The following is a 19,582-nucleotide window of genomic DNA, read 5'->3' as shown; positions in this document are numbered from 1 at the left end:
GGACTCGTGCTGCATTCATGGGATCCTCGTAAGCTGCTGCTTCAAAGATAATCATACAAGATAGTTAGTGCAGAACTTTGGTTCAACCATAAACAGTCAAATTAATAGACACAGCCACGCCGTAGACTTCCAAGCAAGGGGGGTAACCCTCTCTTCACAAGGCGTAGCTCCTATGGCGCTATTTGATGGTTACAAGCCATCACATTCCGTTAGTGTTCCATTGACTGCCATTCATTTTGACATTACTTTGAAAGCGACTCTATTTAGCTGGTAGCTGGAGAGATGCCATCACCTCCTGGGCACTGCCAAGGTGTTCTTGAGCAAGGCACCCCCAACCGCTCAGGGCGCTGGTCCAGCACTGGCAACCCACTCACTCTGACATCTTGTCATTGGTGCATGTATAGGACCTGAGCATGTGTGTGTGTTAAGGCCTGTGTGTAATAACAACAGAATGTAAATTGTGATTTCCCCATAGGAGATCAATAAAGAGTGCAAATTCAAATTAAATTAATTAACAACCCTTTATGGACAATCTGCCCAATAAAAGCTCAAGGTGCATATCTTCACATGTTCTGGGAGTGCTCTCCTGTTGGTCAGTTCTGGAACAATATTGTATCCAAAATTTCTCCCTTGATTAATGTTACTGTACCTGTTACTGTAAATGTTTTGGTTCTGAATATCCTGTCAGCCTTCCAGCTCTCTAAAGCTCAAAAACGTGCAGTGTTTGCTGGACTTACAGCTGTTAACAGAATGATTGCATCCCGTGGAAGCCATCTCATGACATGTCTATCCGTGCTTGGACCATTGCCTTCTTGGATGTTGTGTACATGGAACTGTTGACGGCCCACCTCCATGGAGCGACAGATAGGGACCTGGACACTTGGCACAGCACTGCTGGCTCACCTGCGCATGTGATTTGGTCCCTTGTCTCGTGTGTGTGTGTGTGTGTGTGTGTGTGTGTGTGTGTGTGTGTGTGTGTGTGTCTGTTTCTGCTTGTGTTGTTTTGTCTCCCTCCTTCCCAGCTTTCCTCTCTGTGTTTTTTGGCTATGGTATGCGTTCCATGTCTCACTGGGTTGTTTGTAATTGTTTGTTTTGTTAATTTTTGAAGATGAAAGAAACATTAAAAAAAATGATCACAAGAAAACACATTTGAACTTATTCTGCTAGATACCACGTTTACATTTAGTATGGGAGGGGTGACACTTTCCAACATAAACCATTTTCTGGACAGTTAAACGCCACCTATTCTGGTCCAGTGTTACTGGGATCTTATCAGAAATATTTATTCAGCATGTCAGTCTACAAGCCGTTTTTAGTAGGCTATGTTATATAAAATTGCACAATGATTTGTCAAAGCATGTTAACTGAGTTCTGCTCAATCCCAAGTATAAAGATTTTTAGGTTTGGACATAAAGGTGCACTATGAGTTCCTGCATGGTTTCAGCACAATTTCATTTTTGTCTGCAATCGTTGGCATCTCTCCTTGATCCGCTAGCTGCCTGTCCCCCATAATACACTGTGTCGGGAGACAACACACGAGTTGTAAACATAGACCGTATATGGTTGTAAACATCAAACAAACACTGGTGGCACTGGATAGACAACATAACATTCCAGCCAATCACCGACAAGATGGTTGGGGGAGGGGGTGGGGTTAGTGACAGTTAGTTAGTCATGACAGTTACAGAAACATGGGGGAAGGGTCAAGTTTGCTCTGTTTTGTATGAAATTTACTTGGAACGTCAACAGAAGGGACCAAGCAAGAACTCATAGCACAGCTTTAACTAGATTTAGGGTAAAATATATTTTGGTTTGTTAAAATAACATGGGCAACAACTCAAGGCACGTTTCTTTGCAATAGCGTCTTTCAAAGTAGTAAGTAAGTGCTTTATATGAGGCAACTTAGCACAGGAACGATTTTTGAAAACAAATTGAAGAAGAAAATCCAATCAATAAAAATAGAATAAAGGGAAATAAAAAATAAGTTAGACAGAAAACAAAAGACAATGTCAATAGTGCCGTTGCAGTGCATTCATAAATTGCCTAACTTTATGAATGCACTGCAACGGCAACTTTGTTGAATGGAAAATAAAAGTGCATAACAAAATACATGTTACAGTTGCAGAAATATGTAATACTAAAATTGTTGCGGTCAGAAACCGACAGTGATGCCGGTCACTGACACGGGATAACAAACGATAACAGCAGAAAAGTAGTCCTCAACATTATTGCTATCATGGCTGCAGGTTCTCTTCCTTGAACGCCACATCTGGGCACCTGGCCAATGTGCTGCAGTTCATTTCGTCACACCGGGAAACAGATTTTTTTAGATTTAACATCTATTGCGTTATTATTCAGAATTTCTAATTTATTATAGCTGTTCACTGTTGTGTCTTTAATGAATTGCAGATTGCTCTGTGAATTAAACAAAACATGTATAAATATTTATATATAATTGTAAATATAAATATAATTATAAAATCAAACAAGTTACTTAAAGACATTAAAACATATCCATGAGGATTGCAGTTCATTATGTTATTTATCATAGATCTTAGGTGCTTAACCAACTTAAAAGAAAATGGTGCATTTAATTGACAGGTTTGGTGTAAAGCACATATTTCAGCTATTTTCAGCAGATAACCTTTTCTCAATCCCAGCCGCAAGAGCATGTGGTGTCTGCAGTGGAGCTGGTTTGCCAGCCTCAGATTTTTCTTCTCTTCTTTTTTTTTTATCTCTAGCCTCTGTTTATAAACATGGAAAGAACAAGATGGTTGAAAAACGCGGATAATGGATCTGTGAAGTAGCAGGAGCACATGAGCGATAAACGAACAAAACAAACAGACCATCCACAAGAGTGCGCTGTTGTGATGTAAAACATTTACAGAGCTGGAGTGAATACGTGCATAATTACAACATAATCACAGTAGGCCAATGCACTTTCTTACTGAAATATCTGCTCAACCATTAACTCCCTGACTGGCTAAAAATCTGAATGAACCCTCTTTACCTTTTATTTTAATCTAATATTCAACACAGGGTGGTAAGAAAACATGAACACCTGCAAAACATAATAAGAGCCTGTGCAATTAGCCTGCAATAAATATCAGTACTTCCTTCAGACAAGCTTTTATTATCAGAAAAGCATTGATTAACTGTACAGTCAAGCAATGAGACAACAGTCGGTGGTGCTGTTGTGTGGTACAGTATTATGGTATACTGGGAAGTAAAATAACCCTAAAAAATGTCTTTGTAAGTATCAAAATGTTTCTGTCATGCTTCTAACTCTGTTAGTTGCTGTAACAGTGATTCAAATCACAAATACCAAAAAAACCTGAAACATTTAAACTATCCTTTACTGTTAACAGTGGCTTTACAAATGATCAATTTGTCACTCAATTTAATTTATTTACTTATACAGATGTACACATAACTTTTACTATTACCACAAGAAAATCAGCATGGTTTTTAGTCACAGAAGGCCTGTACACAACATAGCTAAAAGTATAATCCTTTATATTGTTTTAGTTTCTGGATTCAGAACGTGGCACCAATTTCAGTTTGATTTGTCGTTTTGGCATCAGCAGGCCCTGGATGTCCAGTTCCAAGGGGATCTGGCAAGACATAACATGTGAAGAGTAAAGAAGTTTAAACAAAGACAATTATGCATGAGACAAATAACAACTGCCAGTATCACAGCTGGTAGAAACCTTAAGAAGAACAGACAGCTTGTTGAGTGTGTTATTTGACATTTTAGCACATAACAGCATCAAATGTTTTCTTGTTGTTCAGAGTGTCAGGTAGGCATTCAGCCTTTTAACATGAACCCTTTCAACAGAAAGACCTTAACACGCTCATGACTGGTTTGACCTTTGGTATTATATAACTCTCCATTTCCCAATCAAACAGGCAATAAATCAAATTTGCATAGAACGGTATTGCTCATGCATCATACAAAAGGATCACTCATTTACCTTAAAAAAACAATAACAAGCAGTGTGATGACTTATGGAAGATGAATATCTTTAGTCTCACCTCGGTCTCCTTACACACAGAGAAGCTGTATCTCTGCAGGATCTCCACCATTGCTAGTTTCATCATCACCAGAGCAAATCGCATTCCAATGCAGTTCCTTGGTCCTGCCCCGAAAGGCATGTAAGTGTACGGATCAATAGTCTCCTTGTTTTCCTTGCTGAACCTGAAGATTAGCGCGTGCGCGCACACACACACACAAACACACACATACACACAATATTGTATCAATGACAAAAATCCGTGTCCTTTCTGTGGCTGTTTTGGTAAAGCTAAACATATAACTCTTTTTCATACCTCTCAGGTTTGAACTTCTCTGGCTCAGACCACAGATCAGGGTCCCGGTGCAGGGGCCATGTGGGTACCATAACAACCATACCTTTTGGAATCACAAGGCCATTTATCTCCACAGTTGCCTTGGCTACACGCTCAATGCGTGGGGCAATGGGGTACAATCGGAGAGACTCGTTGATGACACAGTCTAGATATTCCATCTGCATCAGAGCCTGGTATTCAACAGGACCCTAACCAAACACATAGACACACATATACAGTACATGACAAGGCCACCACTTGCTATTTCAGGCAAAGTTAGGAGCTACAACAAGTGCTGAAGAGATTCACTGATGGTCGACAGAGGTACTGAGGTTAAAAAACAGTTTTTTTTAGGTTTAGATCCAAAGACTGATACCACTCTCATGGCATTGAACTTCTCATTTAACACTCTGCAAGAAAGCTTAAAAGACTATGTTGTCAAAATTGTCAAACTGTTTGGACTTCTTTTAACAATGTGAAAGAAGCCAGTCCCAATAACACACCCAGAGAGTTATCACCTAACTCTAAGCCCTTCAGGTTTTTTTTAGCCTCATTCACTTCATTTAAGTTCACAGACAATGTAATGGAATTATGCTTCTCCAGAGTTAAAGGTATGGAAAGGTAAACGTCTCTGCCAACCTACGCATAGAGTCACTCAAACCTATCCAATTCACTTACGTTCAGCACAAGGAAGTGTAATTTCTAACTTCTAGTTTTAAACAAGAGGGGGACAATATATTAGAGTTCCTTTGCACTCAAGTGGCAAAAAAACAGGGAAAGCAGCTTTAAATAAATTATTTTGAGACCTTCCTGCTACTTAAACAATATCCTCTCCCCAACGCACCTTATCGGGGAAGGTGGAGTCGACCTCCTCCTGCAGCAGTTTCATGGCATGAGGGTTTGTGGCCAGATTGTAAGCCAAGAAAGAGAGAGAGCTGCTGCTTGTTTCATAGCCAGCAAAGAGAAAAATCATTGCTTGAGAAAGGATCTCATGATCGGTTAAACCTGGGGAGACAGAAGATGGGATTTAGAATAGCTTGAGTTGTGGTTTTATGTGTGTCTAAATAATGTATGTGGCTGTGTAATGTATGTGGCTTTGTGTCACCTTTATCCTGTTCCACTTTACTGAGGTCATTGTTTTTCTGGGAGTCAATCATCAGCTGAAGGAAATCCACTCGACTCTAGTAGATATATTAGAATAACTTTGATTATATCCCCAAATCTGCTGATACAGATATATGTATATACACACATGCAGACAGTAATACCAATACATACTAGACAATAAAAAGCTCTGTACCAAGATGATCTGCAAATGAGGATTTGTTGTTTGTATATACTGTGTATATACAGTACTTACAATATTCATGTATTTCTCCGAATGATTTGTGTTTGCAACCAAAAGACGTTTGCTAAATAAGTTAGTGGTGTCTTGTAATCCCATGTGGGATGGGCCAAATGTTTGGCATGACACAAAAATAAAATTCAACTAAACTAAAAACTAATACCTTTTGACTGCTTTGTTCCCGATTAGACTTGATCTTCTGCAGTGCAGCGTAAAAGAAATCTGTGACAGCCACAGGGAAAAAGGAAAACTCCATCTTCTCCAAAACAGGACCCATAAAGGGGAAGAAAGCTGAAAATAAGCAGAAAGAAAAACATTCATCAAGGACATAGGGCAGAAAGTGATTGTATTGACTGGAAACATTCACAACACAGATAGTTATTAATTATGAATAGCTGCATTATACTGACATAAAAGGAATTATGTACCAACAATGAGGAAGATAGGGTTAAAGAAGTCAAACTTCAGCATCTTCTTGATGTTAGTGACAAAAGGGTCTGAGGGGTTGTTGAGTGAGTCTATATCGACACTGAAGGCTGTACTGGTTACTACATCCATACTGTAGGGTCCAAAGAACCTAATCAGCAAACAAACACATTGGAGATGAACTTAGCATATCATGTTTGTAAAAAGTTGTCATTTTATGTAGTAATTATGAATTAATGGAATATGTGTCCTTACTCCTTTAGCTCTAAGGGCTCATCCTTGTCTGCCTTCTTTTTCATGCTGCTGATCAGGTTAGCAGAGTGGTGCTTCATTATGCCAAACATCTGAGGCACAGACAGGGACACTGTCACCGATAAATACACTGATACACAGTTCCTGCTGTTTATGTTTAAGATAATAAAATGGATAATTGTGAAATTCTGAATACTTTCATCTCTTTATGCCTCTAAAAATTCCTTCAAACGAAAAAACCTGGGAAGGAAAGATGACTATTTGGTTGAAGTGATGACAGCTAATGTCCCCACTGGGACCATATCTTGTCATGAGATCTCACGGGTAAATATTTGATTATTTTTAAGGGGTCATAGGCCCCGCAATGCATGTTGGGACTGCACTTCCCTTGAAAAAATTAATTCAAGTTACGTTACAGACCTTGGTTGAAAAGATGTTCTGTATGCAAGAAAGGGCAGAGAAGGGAACTGTACCTCTTTCAGTCTTCCTGAGGTAAAGGAAGGAGAAAGGACACTGCGGATCCTCCTCCACTGATCATCTTCAGCGATGGACACAGCATCGTACAGTTGTCCGTTCAGACGGAAGTTCTGCGAGTCAGAAAACATGCCGATGATGAGAAAGTTCAAGCAACCACAATGAATCAATGACTTTGTTATATAGTAAGTATAAGTAAGCATACTCTGCGATTAGTGAAGAGAGAGTAACACTCCTTTATCAGAACAGTTTTGATTATGGCAGGATCCGTGATGCACAGCACGGGCTGACGGCCATCAAAAATGCTAAATATGATGAGAACAGAATAGAATATGAAAAAATAAATAGTAAAACACCAGGTGAGATTGTTATCTATGCAGTCACATATAAATCTACGTTGTAAAACAGGTATCTAACACTGTAAACAGAGATACTGTAGCAATAAGGACAACAATTGACAAAATGCATTACACGCATGCAAAAACACACAGTACAACATGCAGACTTACCCCCATGTTTTCCCATATTTCTTGAAGCACATTTCATCAAAGGCGGTGAATCCCTAGGTACAACAATAATTTATAGATTATGAAATGAAAGCCTTTCTTTAATCTTTACATCCCTTTAACATGGTGAAATATTTGTAGGGTGAAAAATTATATTTAAATATGTAAATCATTAACAAAACTACTGTTAAAAACTGAAGGATATATGAACTAAAATCGGCACTTCAAACCTGATACCATTTTTTTGAACTGGCAATAAAACCAAAAATTTTCATAAACTGACAGTTCACAAAATGAAAAAAAGGGGAAACGAAAACTGTTGTCTCATTGTCAAACTGTATGTACACAACTGAGATCCTCCAAAAGGCTATTACAGTAGTTACCCTTTTCCAAGGAATTTGAAACCTGTGATATGCATTCCCTAAGAATCATTTTCCTATAAATATTTTTATTTGATTATCTAGAGTAAATAGGACATTATTTCGCTACTAGTGACGCTACTGTTGAGTTTTTGCTTTTGAGTTTTTTACTGAATCATTTTTAACGACCACCACTTAAATCCACCTGTCAACTTTACACAGAGCTATAGAAGCTTCAAAGCTTTAAAACGTTGTGAAACATTATTCACCATCTCTCCAGAGATCTAAATTCTATTACTACACCTTCTATGATATAGAGATTTTTTTTTTGTGAGATTATTGTTGTTGTTGTTGTTATAATAACAATAGCTATTCAAGTTGACCATAGCAATTAGAAATCACCAGGGCAGAAAACACTAGTTACTCTCAATATTGTATTATATACAGTATATATATTTAAAAAAATAATTAATTAACATTAATTTTGACCAATAATGCGCTTGCTAAGCCTGTACATTCTGGTATAGAAATATGGTGTATTTGTTTCTGAAAAGTTTACCAACCTTTTTATATGCCAGCATTGTGCCAAAAAAAGGGATTGGTTTGGGACCAGGGACACCCATCTTCTTAAATGTTCCAAATGGCCAGCAGACATACCTGTAAAACAAAAACAGACGTGGATGAGAAGAGATTCATACAACTCACAAACACTGTACAAGTACCTGGGAAAAATATTCTGACACTTACACAAAGATCAGTGTGATGAAAGCCACCAGGAGGGTCCATGTCTCAGTGGAGAAATAGAAGCCCATCTTTGCGTGTTTTTCTCCCTACCTTCAACGACAGCACAAAAACACATCAAGCCCCAAATCACGACCAGAGGTTTTTATATCCTGCAGCTCCGCTCTGTTGCGTGAGTAGCCAGTGTGTGAGAGTTGAACCAATGGCAGGCGGCAAGGTCTTGTGAATCATTGACAAAAAGAGACCAAGCGGCACTCATTATCATCATGTTTTACACTTTGTTACCTGTGATTTTGTGACCTAAATTATTATATTGTTCGTGTTAAGAGAGAATGAACACACACAAAGTGCATGAAAACTATATATGTTGTTGTATGATCAGAATATTGTTTTTTAATATCTCCTGCTATTTGTAATTTAAATGTTCAACGAGTACAAGTTAAATAAACTTCAAAAAAAGTATTCCTGGCTCACCCTTTATTAAGTGGACAAAATTAAAACACAAGCAAGCCATTAAAACTGTTTGTTCCTACATGTATGAGACTCACTGTGGTGTGTGACTGTCAAATTGTTTTATTGAGACATACTGTGTTTACTTCAATCTGTGCTCACACAAAGACATGTCCAAGCATAATCAGATGTGTGGGTGAGGGAAACTCAAACACTACCATTTTTTCTTGTTGCTGCACAGGAAATGGCTAAAGTTCTTACATAACAGTGAAAAGGGGCCACACCTCCTGGACATGCAGTCACAAGTCAGATTGCATATGTGTTATGTAAGGACCAAAGTTAATTCTAATCAAAGTAGATTGTACATTCCAAACAAGTTCATTTAGCCTACTATTCAAATATATAAATGATTTTTCTCATACAAAGTTTTATGTCATACCTTGACAGTTCAAAACCGTCAAGGTATGACAAAAAAACTGTCAAGGTATGACTTTAGGCCTGTCGTATTAGAAAACATAAATAAAATATATAGATAGTACATTGATTGAAACTTCACCTAATGCACCAAATCACCAAAGTTTAGTTTTTTCATTTTGAGTGTTATACCGACACTATGTGACTTCAAAGACATTATTTATTTAATGTTTTTCTGTTCTGCACAGGTATAGCAACTGGACACATGGAATATTTAAAAAATTGGGGCTCATAGGTACCACATACTGGGGCACAATTGGCAGGCACAACTTGGTATAAAGATTTTCATAAATCTTATTTTTCCATTAATTTGTTTATTAATTTAATTAGTTTAATTAATAACAAATTTGTCATTTGAATTTAAAATACAGACTGTTAAGGTTACAGACAATTATGTGTTTTGTAATTAGTGATTATTTTCTTTTGATAACCCAAACTGCTTTAAATATTTCATAATGACACAATCCCTATCAGAGAGTAGTGCATTCATTAACAAAATTAAGTCATTTCATTTAGTAAATCTTGAGAAAGTCATTCATGCTTTAATCATTTGTGGTAAGTCTTGTGAAACATAATACATTTGAATTTTTTTTGTTTTGTATTAAAATGTGTAAAAATAGGTATATTTTTATTGTATTTGTTGCTGTATTGTTTAATTTCTTTTCTAGATTTAGTAAGCACATCAAGCAGAGCATCCATCCATACTCTTACCTGCCATTTTGATTAAGGCCAAGGAACTGATTGGGAATGCGATTTGCTCAGCTGATCGTTAAACTGGCCATGGTGGAAGTTTTGCAGAACTACAGAGACGGAAGTTGGAATTTTTAAATTACATACTTAGATATCCATGGTTGTTGCCTTTACATATTAATTCATGTAACAAGCTAAATTGCATTTAGAGAGAGTACAACTTTCTGATTTAGTGACTTTGTCCATTTCATAGATCCCTTTGACGAGGGACCATGCAGGCCTTGTTGGGCCCCTTAAACCGATCAAACTAAAGCTGATGACACTTTCAAACACCTTGGGAAATCAGAAAAATCCAGCTAGAAAATATGCAGACGTCCCTCAAGGCTGAATCTCTAAATTTGTTATTTTAGTAAATGCTAGTTAAAGTTTACTACTATCAATCTGTATCCAAAGTTTGTAATCTGATATAAATCCAAACAGACTCCGTAAATCACATCAATCATGTTGAGTTTTTACCAAGAAGAAAACTGGAATTTATACAATGCTTCAGGTTTATGACTTATGGAAATGTATGACTATAAACACAGCAAAACCGTTTTGGAATATCAAAATACTAATTAATAACCTGTTGGGTAATGAAATCTTGCGTCTCCCAAATTTGGTTATAACATAAACTAAATAAAAATAGTTTTACAAAATGTGGAAAATTCAGTCTTTTTTTAAAGATTATTTTTGGGGGTTTTCCCTTTGTTTGTGGTGACGGGATAGACAGGAAAGCAGGTCGGATTTGAATTTGGGCCGCTGCAAAGGACTCTACCTGGGGCGTATGCTCTTCCTGGGTGAGCTGGAGGTTGCCTTGTTATATTTAATCATTGCAATGCTCAAATAGTAGTTACATGTAGTATTATCAATTAACTGTGATTAAAAATTACTGAAAACTGGTGGTATTTTTCAAAGTAAAAAAAAAGCATATGATAAAAGTTTCTACTCATTATATAATGTCCATCACAAGTCTAACAGAATCTCTTTTCACTTTCACACATACAATTTTAAAGTGCGTGTCTATGAATTTTAGGAAAAAACTGTGCACTAGGACCACCATACAAAGATGTAGAGCATAGAAAGGACCAGTAACCAAACCAGCAGTTATTTAAGCTGTGAAGGGAAGGTTAAAAAAAACATGTTAAAAAAATTGCTTGAGCTGCGCTTCTTTAAATACAATCTTGAAACATGTCCAACTTCAACAAAAAAAAGAAAAAAAGGACTCCGGCTTTTGAGATATAACAATCTAGACTACTTAGCCAAATGTGAGGAAGTTATACACAGCCAAGTGATGATAAAGCAGATATGCACAAGCATATGACGCGTGACTCACCCGTCACATGCGTGCAGGTGTGTCAAATTAGGTGAGACTGTACCTGGAGCTTTTTCGGAGAAAGAGTGTTGCAACATTCTATGATAAAGAACCATGAACCATGTTAGGCACTTTAACAGCATTACTGCAGTCACTCCTGATAAATTGCTAATAAATCTTTCAATAGCTAAACTAGTTTTCCTCTTATGCTTTATATTGTATTATCCTTATTAAACATATCAAAATAGCTGCAATATTAAAAACATGTTTTCTAGATCATGAACCTCAACAAGTGTATTTTTTAATATAGCAATAAAATCCACCCTTTGAAAGTCTTAGTGGATCAATAGTAAATATGCCATATTTGGTGACAGAATAAATACATTTGGTCATATCTGTGGGCAGCGGCACAACTAATTCCTTATAAGGATGCAGTTTCAGCGTTGAGGTAGAGTCAAGATATTCATGTTAATATGCTCCAAGGAGCTTTACAACAGGTCCAACTTGTCTTCGTAATAGATTGTTTATTATAGAGATGCTTTGAGATGTGTTTGAGAGAAAGGGCTTGTAGAAAAGTCACAGTAAGTAGTAGTCAAAGATAAAAAGAGGCACGAAAATCTCTTTCCCAGTTCTTATCTTGTAGCTCCCTTTTCCTACTTTCTTCCTTTCTCTGTCCTTTTCCTCCTCTCCACTCTTTCTCCTTGGAAGGTGGTTTTACTGCATCACGATCCCTGGGTTGGAAGTGAGTTACTTTGGCTCTTTTCATCTGTCCAAACCCCAGGCCTTTTTGGTCTCTCTTCAGCACAGTTGGCACTGGCTGTTGAGGCCCCTCTCCCTCTGGCCCTAGTCCTGTCCCTGGTTTCCAGCCGCAACGAACCATCATCTGGTAGCTGTTGCTGGAGGGGGGGAGGCAGTAGTAGGGGGTGGGTGGAGCACGCTGCAGACTGAAGAGATGTAGAGTGGAGGAGAGATGCGATGACAGGCTACTGCTGTACTCGCTACAACACACACCACACCACTGAGGCTGGGGGGCACTGGGGACAAACACAAGAAGAGACAACATTATTGAGAAGAGAAAGATAAAAGGAACAGATTCACAGTTTTTTAAAAGCATAACCGCTGTAAGATAATGGGAAAAGATACTTTTATTCCACTCCCTATCTTCATTTACTACCTTACCCGCTCAACCACTCTCTCTCTTGAATGTATGCTCTTGATTGTAGCAGTAATTTGCTTTATTGTTTATTGCCTTTTTATACGCCTTTTGTTTACTGGTGGTTTAAAAATAAATCAGATTTAGTTTAAACTGTGTACAACAGTGTTCAAACCTGTTATCAGATTGTGTGTCTCTCTGTGTTCTTCTCCCATAGCTCTCCAACTCCTCCAATACGTCATTGTGGCCGGCTGTGGAAAAGATACAGTAGATATGGATGAGTTCAACCCTACTATTCACACAAACTTTAGAAATGTAGACTTTCTGATAAGAAAGGGGTGGTTATACCTTCCAGCGCCAGGTCTTTGGCATCCCTGCCCTGTGTATCAACCACCCCGACCCAGGCTGCTCCGTGCTGCAGCAGCAGCCTCACCGCAGCTCTTTGTCCCGACCAGCTTGCACACATTATCGCTGTCCAGAAGTAAGTATCCTGAAGAGAAATTATCAGGACTTAAAACAAATAAAATATTTCCAAAAATGAAAACACAACAAGAAGTATTGTACCTGGAAGTTGATGTCGACCCCCTTTGAGAGCAGGTCTTTAACGCCAGGGATGTCTCCATCATGGGCACAACGCAGCAACCTGAGCCCCAGGAGCTCCATGGTTCTTTCTGAATTGCTTGTCTGTCGTCTTGGGTTGGCTTCACCTTCACCACTCACCACTCTTTGCACCACATACTCTGTTTGACCCTGCTGCATCTCTGCAGCCCTAGCTCTCCTCCTCGCTCTTCTACTGGACTCTCTGTTCCTCTGTTTATTCTGATGCTCTCTGCCATTATCTTTATGGCTAATTGCACTCCTCCTGGATACATCTTGTCCTTCGCCATCTTTTATTAAATCTTCGTAAAACTGTCTGACCTCTTTCCCATTAAGTATGTTGCTTATTTCACAACTGGATCTTTCGGTTGTTTCGATGCTGAAAAGATCGTGCCCGCTGGCAGGAGTAAAGCCTAATGCAGCCATAAGGAGTGACACTTCAGCTGTGGCAGGTTGAAAGTTTGACTATTTTTTTCAATCAAAATAAAACTATGCAATTAAGCTAAAAGTCGATGGTGTTTCTCTTTTACTAGTTGTTTCACATTGTACTAATCTATGTTGTAGCATGCAAGTTTGGGTAGCTTAGTTGAACAGAATTTCACACATTTAACCAAACACAACGTGAAGTGCGTCACTTTATCTCTGAAAAATACAACGATTAACAACCAGCCTTTGTAGCGTAAGCAAAGAAGCTAGTGCTAGTTAACATAATTGTGCGCTAACAGAGCTAATATGCTTTAGCTTGATTTAGCATCAGCATTAACGTTAGCTTTTTTTTTACCCACGCTTGTTGATTTCAAATGACCTAAGGCACTAAATTCGGTAACATGACCCAACATTACGTCGCTTTACCTAAAACACCCATCCAGATGACGACGTTATCTAGCTACGAACAGAATTTACTAATTTAGTTGAAGCTAGGTCAAGCTAACGTTACCCTCTCTTCTTTCTCTGTTAGCAAACTGTCTATGAGTAAACAGAGCGTCTAACGTAAATTAACGTCGTTAGCTACATGACTACAGGGAGTACTGCCCCCTGTCGGATTGGATGAACGAATGGTTACTTGAGTAAAAGCACATACTGTATCAGCTAAATATGCACAAGACAAGTGCATCTAAATATGCATACATAGTAAAAAATACTTGTTGTACAGAATACCTATATCTCACTATAAAAGCTTTATGCATATATTGTTGGCAGTGGTGGAAGTATTCCCTTCACTTAAGTAAATATAGCAATGACAGTGGACAAATAGCTAGGCCTACTACTTAGACAAAGACAAAGTTCTGCATTCAAAGTCCTACTTAAAAGACAGTAAGTAGTATCTGCTAAACGTTCCTTAAGTATGAAAAGTTGTACTACAGAACAGCACCTGCTAGTGTTAAATTATTATATTTTATTGGTTAATATTACTAATGAATAAACATTAATACTTCATTTTAATGTTCCATCTGGTCATTGTGGAACTACATTTTACTTATTTATAAATTGTTGGATAGGTTAAGCTCTAACAATGCATATTGTCCACAATTTTCATATGTTCTGCATGTAAAATCTCAAAAGTAACTAGGAGCCATCAAATAAATGAAGTGGTGTACAGAATTTCCTTCTAAAATGTAGTGAAGTAGAAGACATTTACTTACTTACACCACCTCTAATTGCAGTATAAACCTTATTTATAGTATTAGACTCATTTTTTACCAGGTAAGACCAGTTGAGATCAATGATGTCTTCTACAAGGGTGACCTGACCAAGACAGCAGCGTTAAAAGCAGACTTGTCAAAAGCACACGTTACTAATAACATTAACAATGTTCTATTCAAGTGTGCCAGTAAGTCATGACAATGCGCCAACTTGGACAATAACAGGACCCTGAAACTGAAGCAGCTAAATGGAATTTAGCCATCATTGTTTTTAATTTTACACCTGTGCTTTTCTTACTGTGACATGTCAAAATCTCCCCATGTAGTCAGATAAGTAGCCTGTTACACAGAACTGTAACTCATCTGTCCAAAGCAATGTTATTATATAATACAGATATTTCACTGACACAACAACTGACAAGTCAAAACATTTGGTTTGTGTTTTATGTTTACACATTGTATACATTTTGTATTTTGTTTGCATAGATATAGTAAGAAAATAATACTGTTATAAAATACTTTATGAACTATTAGTATTGTTCAACAGCAGAAGTGTGTGAAAGATTTATGTCCCCACAGCACCCTCAGGTGGACGGCCTGTTTTAATGACTTGTACTGCTTGTGTTCCTACTCCTTTATTGATTCATAATCAGATAATCTATCATCTGGTTTATTGCTAACTAACATGCATTTTCAGTCAGAAATATCCTCAAATATCCAGTTTTTTACACAACTCAAATATACTCAATTTACTGTCACAGGGAAGAATAGAAACAAGAAAATATTCACATTTAAAAAGCTACAATCAGAGAATTTCAACTTCTTTAAAAAAAGACAAATACAATCAAATAAAAATAGTTGGTGATTAATTAAAAAGTTGAAAATTATTCTTTGTAGCTCTAATCTAGTTCTTTTCATGTTCACAGGCAAAAAAAAATCCTTTAACAAATTTACATTTTTGGTTTACTTTTTAAGATTAATATTTTGGGAATTTTCTTCCTTTATCTAGTTTTAGATGAATGATATGAGTGTACATGTTCTTACATTTTGAGAGATAATTTAAAAAGCTCCTTATGATTGGAAAATATTTTTCTGCGTGCCAAAACCGAAGGGAAAAGCTGAGACCACTCCTTATATATATGTCTTATACATATGTCTACAAGGCTTACATCAACAATATTGATCTCCTAATGTAAATGTACATTTGCTGTATTTAATAGCATGTAAATTAGCGTGGGCAACAATGCAACCTTACTTATTTTGGGGATTTAATTCTGCATCATCATAAAACAGCCCTGAGTGACATCCATCCATAAAAAGACCCTTTAGATTCAATAATCCCAACACAGACAGCTTTGAGTTACTAACAGCAATAAAACAGTTAATAGATATAATTTGGGGGTTTAAATTTTGACAGATTAACTCATCCAGGTCCATCTACACCTGCGTGACTCTCACTTGACTGAGTCACTGACCAAAGGTCAATAAAGCATGCAACATGTTTACCTTTCACAGATATTATTCATAAATCTCCATACATGTGCTGGCAGAGTGAATAATAATTTTAATTTTAAAGCACTTTTTAAAAAAAAAAACACAGCTACACAATGAATGGTTGCAGTGAAGTCTAAACAAAACAATTTACTGTATATATAAAAAAGGGTGAAATAAACAAACCTAAAATCATCAAAACACATACTGTTGTAGTGTGAGAACAATTAAAGTATTGAAACATATCTGAAATTTAGTGTACGTTGAGTGCCCTTGACTATATTCAGTCACTAGTGTTGGTAAGACAGGGTGCTTGAATGAGGAAGTGGCGTATGGAAAGGGATGAACTACAAGGAATATACCCTCATGCAGAGCTTTAGTATTAGGTGCGTATGCAGTGATAAAGAAGAAAGTCCAGGTATTGAGGAAACTTGCAGAAAACAGCACAGCAGCAACAAATGACTTGTAGTGCACAGAGAAATCGGTAGCTTTGCATGTTTTAGCCCTATCCAATAAGTAAAAGTTTCCCAACAAAAAGCACTGCATTCCCAAGCCATGTTTCCAGAAAATCAAGCACAGGTCAGCACACATGAAGTAATGAAGATCCTAATCCTAAAAGAGAAGGTTGCTGTTAGACAGCCGGGTGTGGAGTCTCAGATATCAGACTGTCCATAAAAACACAATCCAAATGTAAATATTCTGATGCTTTAGTTTTTCTTTACATTTTTGCAAAAAGCAGTAAAACAAGCTGTTGAGTAAAAGTTGCTTCAGAAAGACAAAATGATAACCTATAACACATAATTTACACAATGACAAATAAAATAGACAAGTACTGTACGATGCAATAACAAAGCCCCCCCGATACTGTTTCGGTACCATCCTAAATGTGTTCGTCGCACCAAGTATTGAAAACTCTACTTAACTTTACATAGTTTTTGACAATTTGTCAATTTAAGACATTTAACTTTTGTTTGACTTGAAAGACAAAGGCTCATGTTAATGTCCTTTAATACTGAAGTATTAAGTATACATTTTTGTACTGGTGAATGAATGATTCCCACCAGCCCCAGCAATACATGAGCCTAGTTCATGAAACTGGAAAGGTGTACAGTGACTATCTATATAGTCTTCCATTTATAATGCATTCACACAACCTGGGGCCAGTTGTTTAAAATATTTAATCTGGATCAAAATTATTCGGATTTGGAAATCCCATTTTTTGCTATTCAGGATCAGGTAATTTGTGGTACTTTTATGCCGTTTTTTCAAAGCAACATTGGACTGGATCACCCTGATCCAGATACACAGTTTTCAAGATTACCAAATCCGGATTACCAGTGCTCTAATTAGGACAACATATCACAATGTAGGCTACCAGCTACGTACAGAACAGGTAGAAGAGCCAACATGGGGTCACTCTAAGTGTTTGTTTTGAGAGAAAACACAAAAATAACGCCCACTTCCATTTATAATTTCTTTTATAACCCCTTATCTGAGCCACTAAAAATAAAAAACTAATATACATTAACAAATACATTGTGGAAATTTTTGAAAACGTCTTAAAAGAAAAGTTAAAGGTGAAGTAGTAGTAGTAGAATGTTCAGGGTTCTTCTTCATCTAAAGAGGAAAGACCAGAAATTTGTATTAGATTGTTTACTTAAAATTAATATACGGTGATGAATGAGATATATATTATTATTTTGTATTTTTGTTGTTATTTAAATCTGTTTGGGGGATTGTTTCATGAGGATAAGATAATTTGTATTTTTATTTTATTTTTTACTTTACTAAATTTAACTAAGGTTAAACAAGTCAAGTGCAAAATATAAAAAGTATATACACTAAATGATACAAATGTATTTTTTGACCAACTTAAAGTTTTACTAAGTTTTTGTGCTGGAATCCACCTTGAAATCCTACCCCCTGTTGGGATCAGGATAATCCAGTTTTTTGGGATCAAAGTTATCCAAATCCTACCGACAAGTTTTGATCACAAACTGAAGGTTTGATCCAGATTAAAACTAGGATTGGATTCCGTGATCTAATCTGATTTCAGATTCCTTTTCTCCCTTTTGAACAACCCATTTTTAAGATTTGATCCAATCCGATTATCCGATTAGTTTACCTTTGAACAACTGGCCCCTGATGATTTGACAATGTAGTGTTCTTGGCAAGCTAAATCTGCCTAAGTTAGCTTACTACATACACTGTGTGCAAAATTATTAGGCAAGTTCTATTTATTGTACTGTAAGAATTGCATTGCTATCAGTCAGATCGGAAATATTAATAAACCTCAAATCAGAATATTTACCAAAGGAAAAATGAGTTTTGGCTTTCTCAGGAGAATATCTGTGTGCAGAATTGTTAGGCAACTATTAGTAAGCAGAATTGTTATACAACTAAATGGAAAAAATAAAGTTTTCCCATCTCACTTCTTTATTTTAATTTCTGAGAGTAAGAATGAAATTCAAGATGTACAAATAAACACTATTGACCTATTCAGTGACCAATGTCGCTGAATAGGTCAATAGTGTTTATTACAGTTACAATAACTGTGAGGAGCCTTCCATCCATGGAATCTGTTAGTTTCTTCATCTGTTGATGATCAACTTTTTGAACAGCAGCAACCACAGCCTCCCAAATGCTGTTCAAAGAGGTATATTTATTGTCTTCCCTCACTGTCAATCTCACATTTAAGAAGGACCCACAAGTTCTCAGTGGGGTTTAGGTCAGGTGAAGAAGGGGGCCATGTCATTATTCGGTCATCTTTAAGGCCTTTGCTAGCTAGCCAGACAGTCAAATACTTGGGTGTGATGGAGCATTGTCCTGCATAAAAACCATGGCCTTCTTGAAGAATATAGAAGTTTTTCTGTACCACTGCTTGAAGAAAGTATCTTATAAAACTGGCAATAGCTTTGGGAGATTTTAAGTCTATCTTCAACCCGAAAACATCCAACTAGTTCAACCTTAATAATAGCAGCCCATACCAGCACCCCGCCTCCCCCTTGCTGGCGTCTGAATCGAAGTGGAGCTCTGTGGCCATTAGAGATCCAGCCACGAGCCCGTCCATCTGGTCCATCAAGAGTCCCTCTCATTTCATCAGTCCATAACACCTTTGAAAAGAATCTTTCAGATAATTCTTGGCCCAGACTTGACATTTCAACTTACTTATCCTTCTGAAAGGCATTTAAAAATTTGACTTTTCAGAGTCTGTTAAATCTTTTTTGCCCATTTTGTCTGAGGTAAAGAAGCTGCCTAATAACTCTGCACACCTTGATAT

The 19,582-nt window shown here is 37.1% G+C and overlaps 2 protein-coding genes across 2 annotated transcripts; both read right to left on the bottom strand.

The window, feature by feature from the left end:
* Nucleotides 1-3,472: 3,472 nt before the first annotated feature.
* LOC117952941 (cytochrome P450 3A40-like) lies at nucleotides 3,473-8,728 on the bottom strand. The gene is made up of 13 exons (XM_034885614.1): nucleotides 8,457-8,728; nucleotides 8,273-8,366; nucleotides 7,354-7,406; nucleotides 7,050-7,149; nucleotides 6,844-6,957; nucleotides 6,374-6,462; nucleotides 6,121-6,269; nucleotides 5,856-5,983; nucleotides 5,453-5,528; nucleotides 5,192-5,352; nucleotides 4,330-4,556; nucleotides 4,036-4,198; nucleotides 3,473-3,614 (listed from the first exon to the last, which is right to left on the bottom strand). Exons 1-13 carry the CDS (start codon nucleotides 8,519-8,521, stop codon nucleotides 3,525-3,527), a joined length of 1,509 nt encoding a protein of 502 aa, XP_034741505.1. The 5' UTR covers nucleotides 8,522-8,728; the 3' UTR covers nucleotides 3,473-3,524.
* Nucleotides 8,729-11,690: 2,962 nt separating this feature from the next.
* Nucleotides 11,691-13,594, bottom strand: gpank1 (G patch domain and ankyrin repeats 1). The gene is made up of 4 exons (XM_034885673.1): nucleotides 13,136-13,594; nucleotides 12,920-13,061; nucleotides 12,747-12,822; nucleotides 11,691-12,452 (listed from the first exon to the last, which is right to left on the bottom strand). The coding sequence occupies exons 1-4, from the start codon at nucleotides 13,592-13,594 to the stop codon at nucleotides 12,011-12,013; spliced, it is 1,119 nt and encodes a 372-aa protein (XP_034741564.1). The 3' UTR covers nucleotides 11,691-12,010.
* Nucleotides 13,595-19,582: the final 5,988 nt, after the last annotated feature.

The sequence above is a fragment of the Etheostoma cragini genome, chromosome 2 (genome assembly GCF_013103735.1).
Source record: "Etheostoma cragini isolate CJK2018 chromosome 2, CSU_Ecrag_1.0, whole genome shotgun sequence".
In the NCBI taxonomy this organism is placed as follows: Eukaryota; Metazoa; Chordata; class Actinopteri; order Perciformes; family Percidae; genus Etheostoma; species Etheostoma cragini.
This window is presented reverse-complemented; position numbering and strand designations above follow the sequence as displayed.

What these genes read in the sequence shown, in the direction of transcription:
- LOC117952941 (XM_034885614.1), bottom strand. Translation starts at nt 8,521, where the DNA reads ATGGGCTTCTATTTCTCCACTGAGACATGGACCCTCCTGGTGGCTTTC. An exon ending in GGGAACAAAGCAGTCAAAAG is followed by an intron (nt 5,529 to 5,855) that starts GTATTAGTTTTT and finishes TATATCTACTAG; the next exon opens with AGTCGAGTGGATTTCCTTCA. An exon ending in CTGTGTGTAAGGAGACCGAG is followed by an intron (nt 3,615 to 4,035) that starts GTGAGACTAAAG and finishes ATGTCTTGCCAG; the next exon opens with ATCCCCTTGGAACTGGACAT.
- gpank1 (XM_034885673.1), bottom strand. Translation starts at nt 13,594, where the DNA reads ATGGCTGCATTAGGCTTTACTCCTGCCAGCGGGCACGATCTTTTCAGC. An exon ending in GGGTCGACATCAACTTCCAG is followed by an intron (nt 13,062 to 13,135) that starts GTACAATACTTC and finishes ATTTCTCTTCAG; the next exon opens with GATACTTACTTCTGGACAGC. An exon ending in CAAAGACCTGGCGCTGGAAG is followed by an intron (nt 12,823 to 12,919) that starts GTATAACCACCC and finishes TCTTTTCCACAG; the next exon opens with CCGGCCACAATGACGTATTG.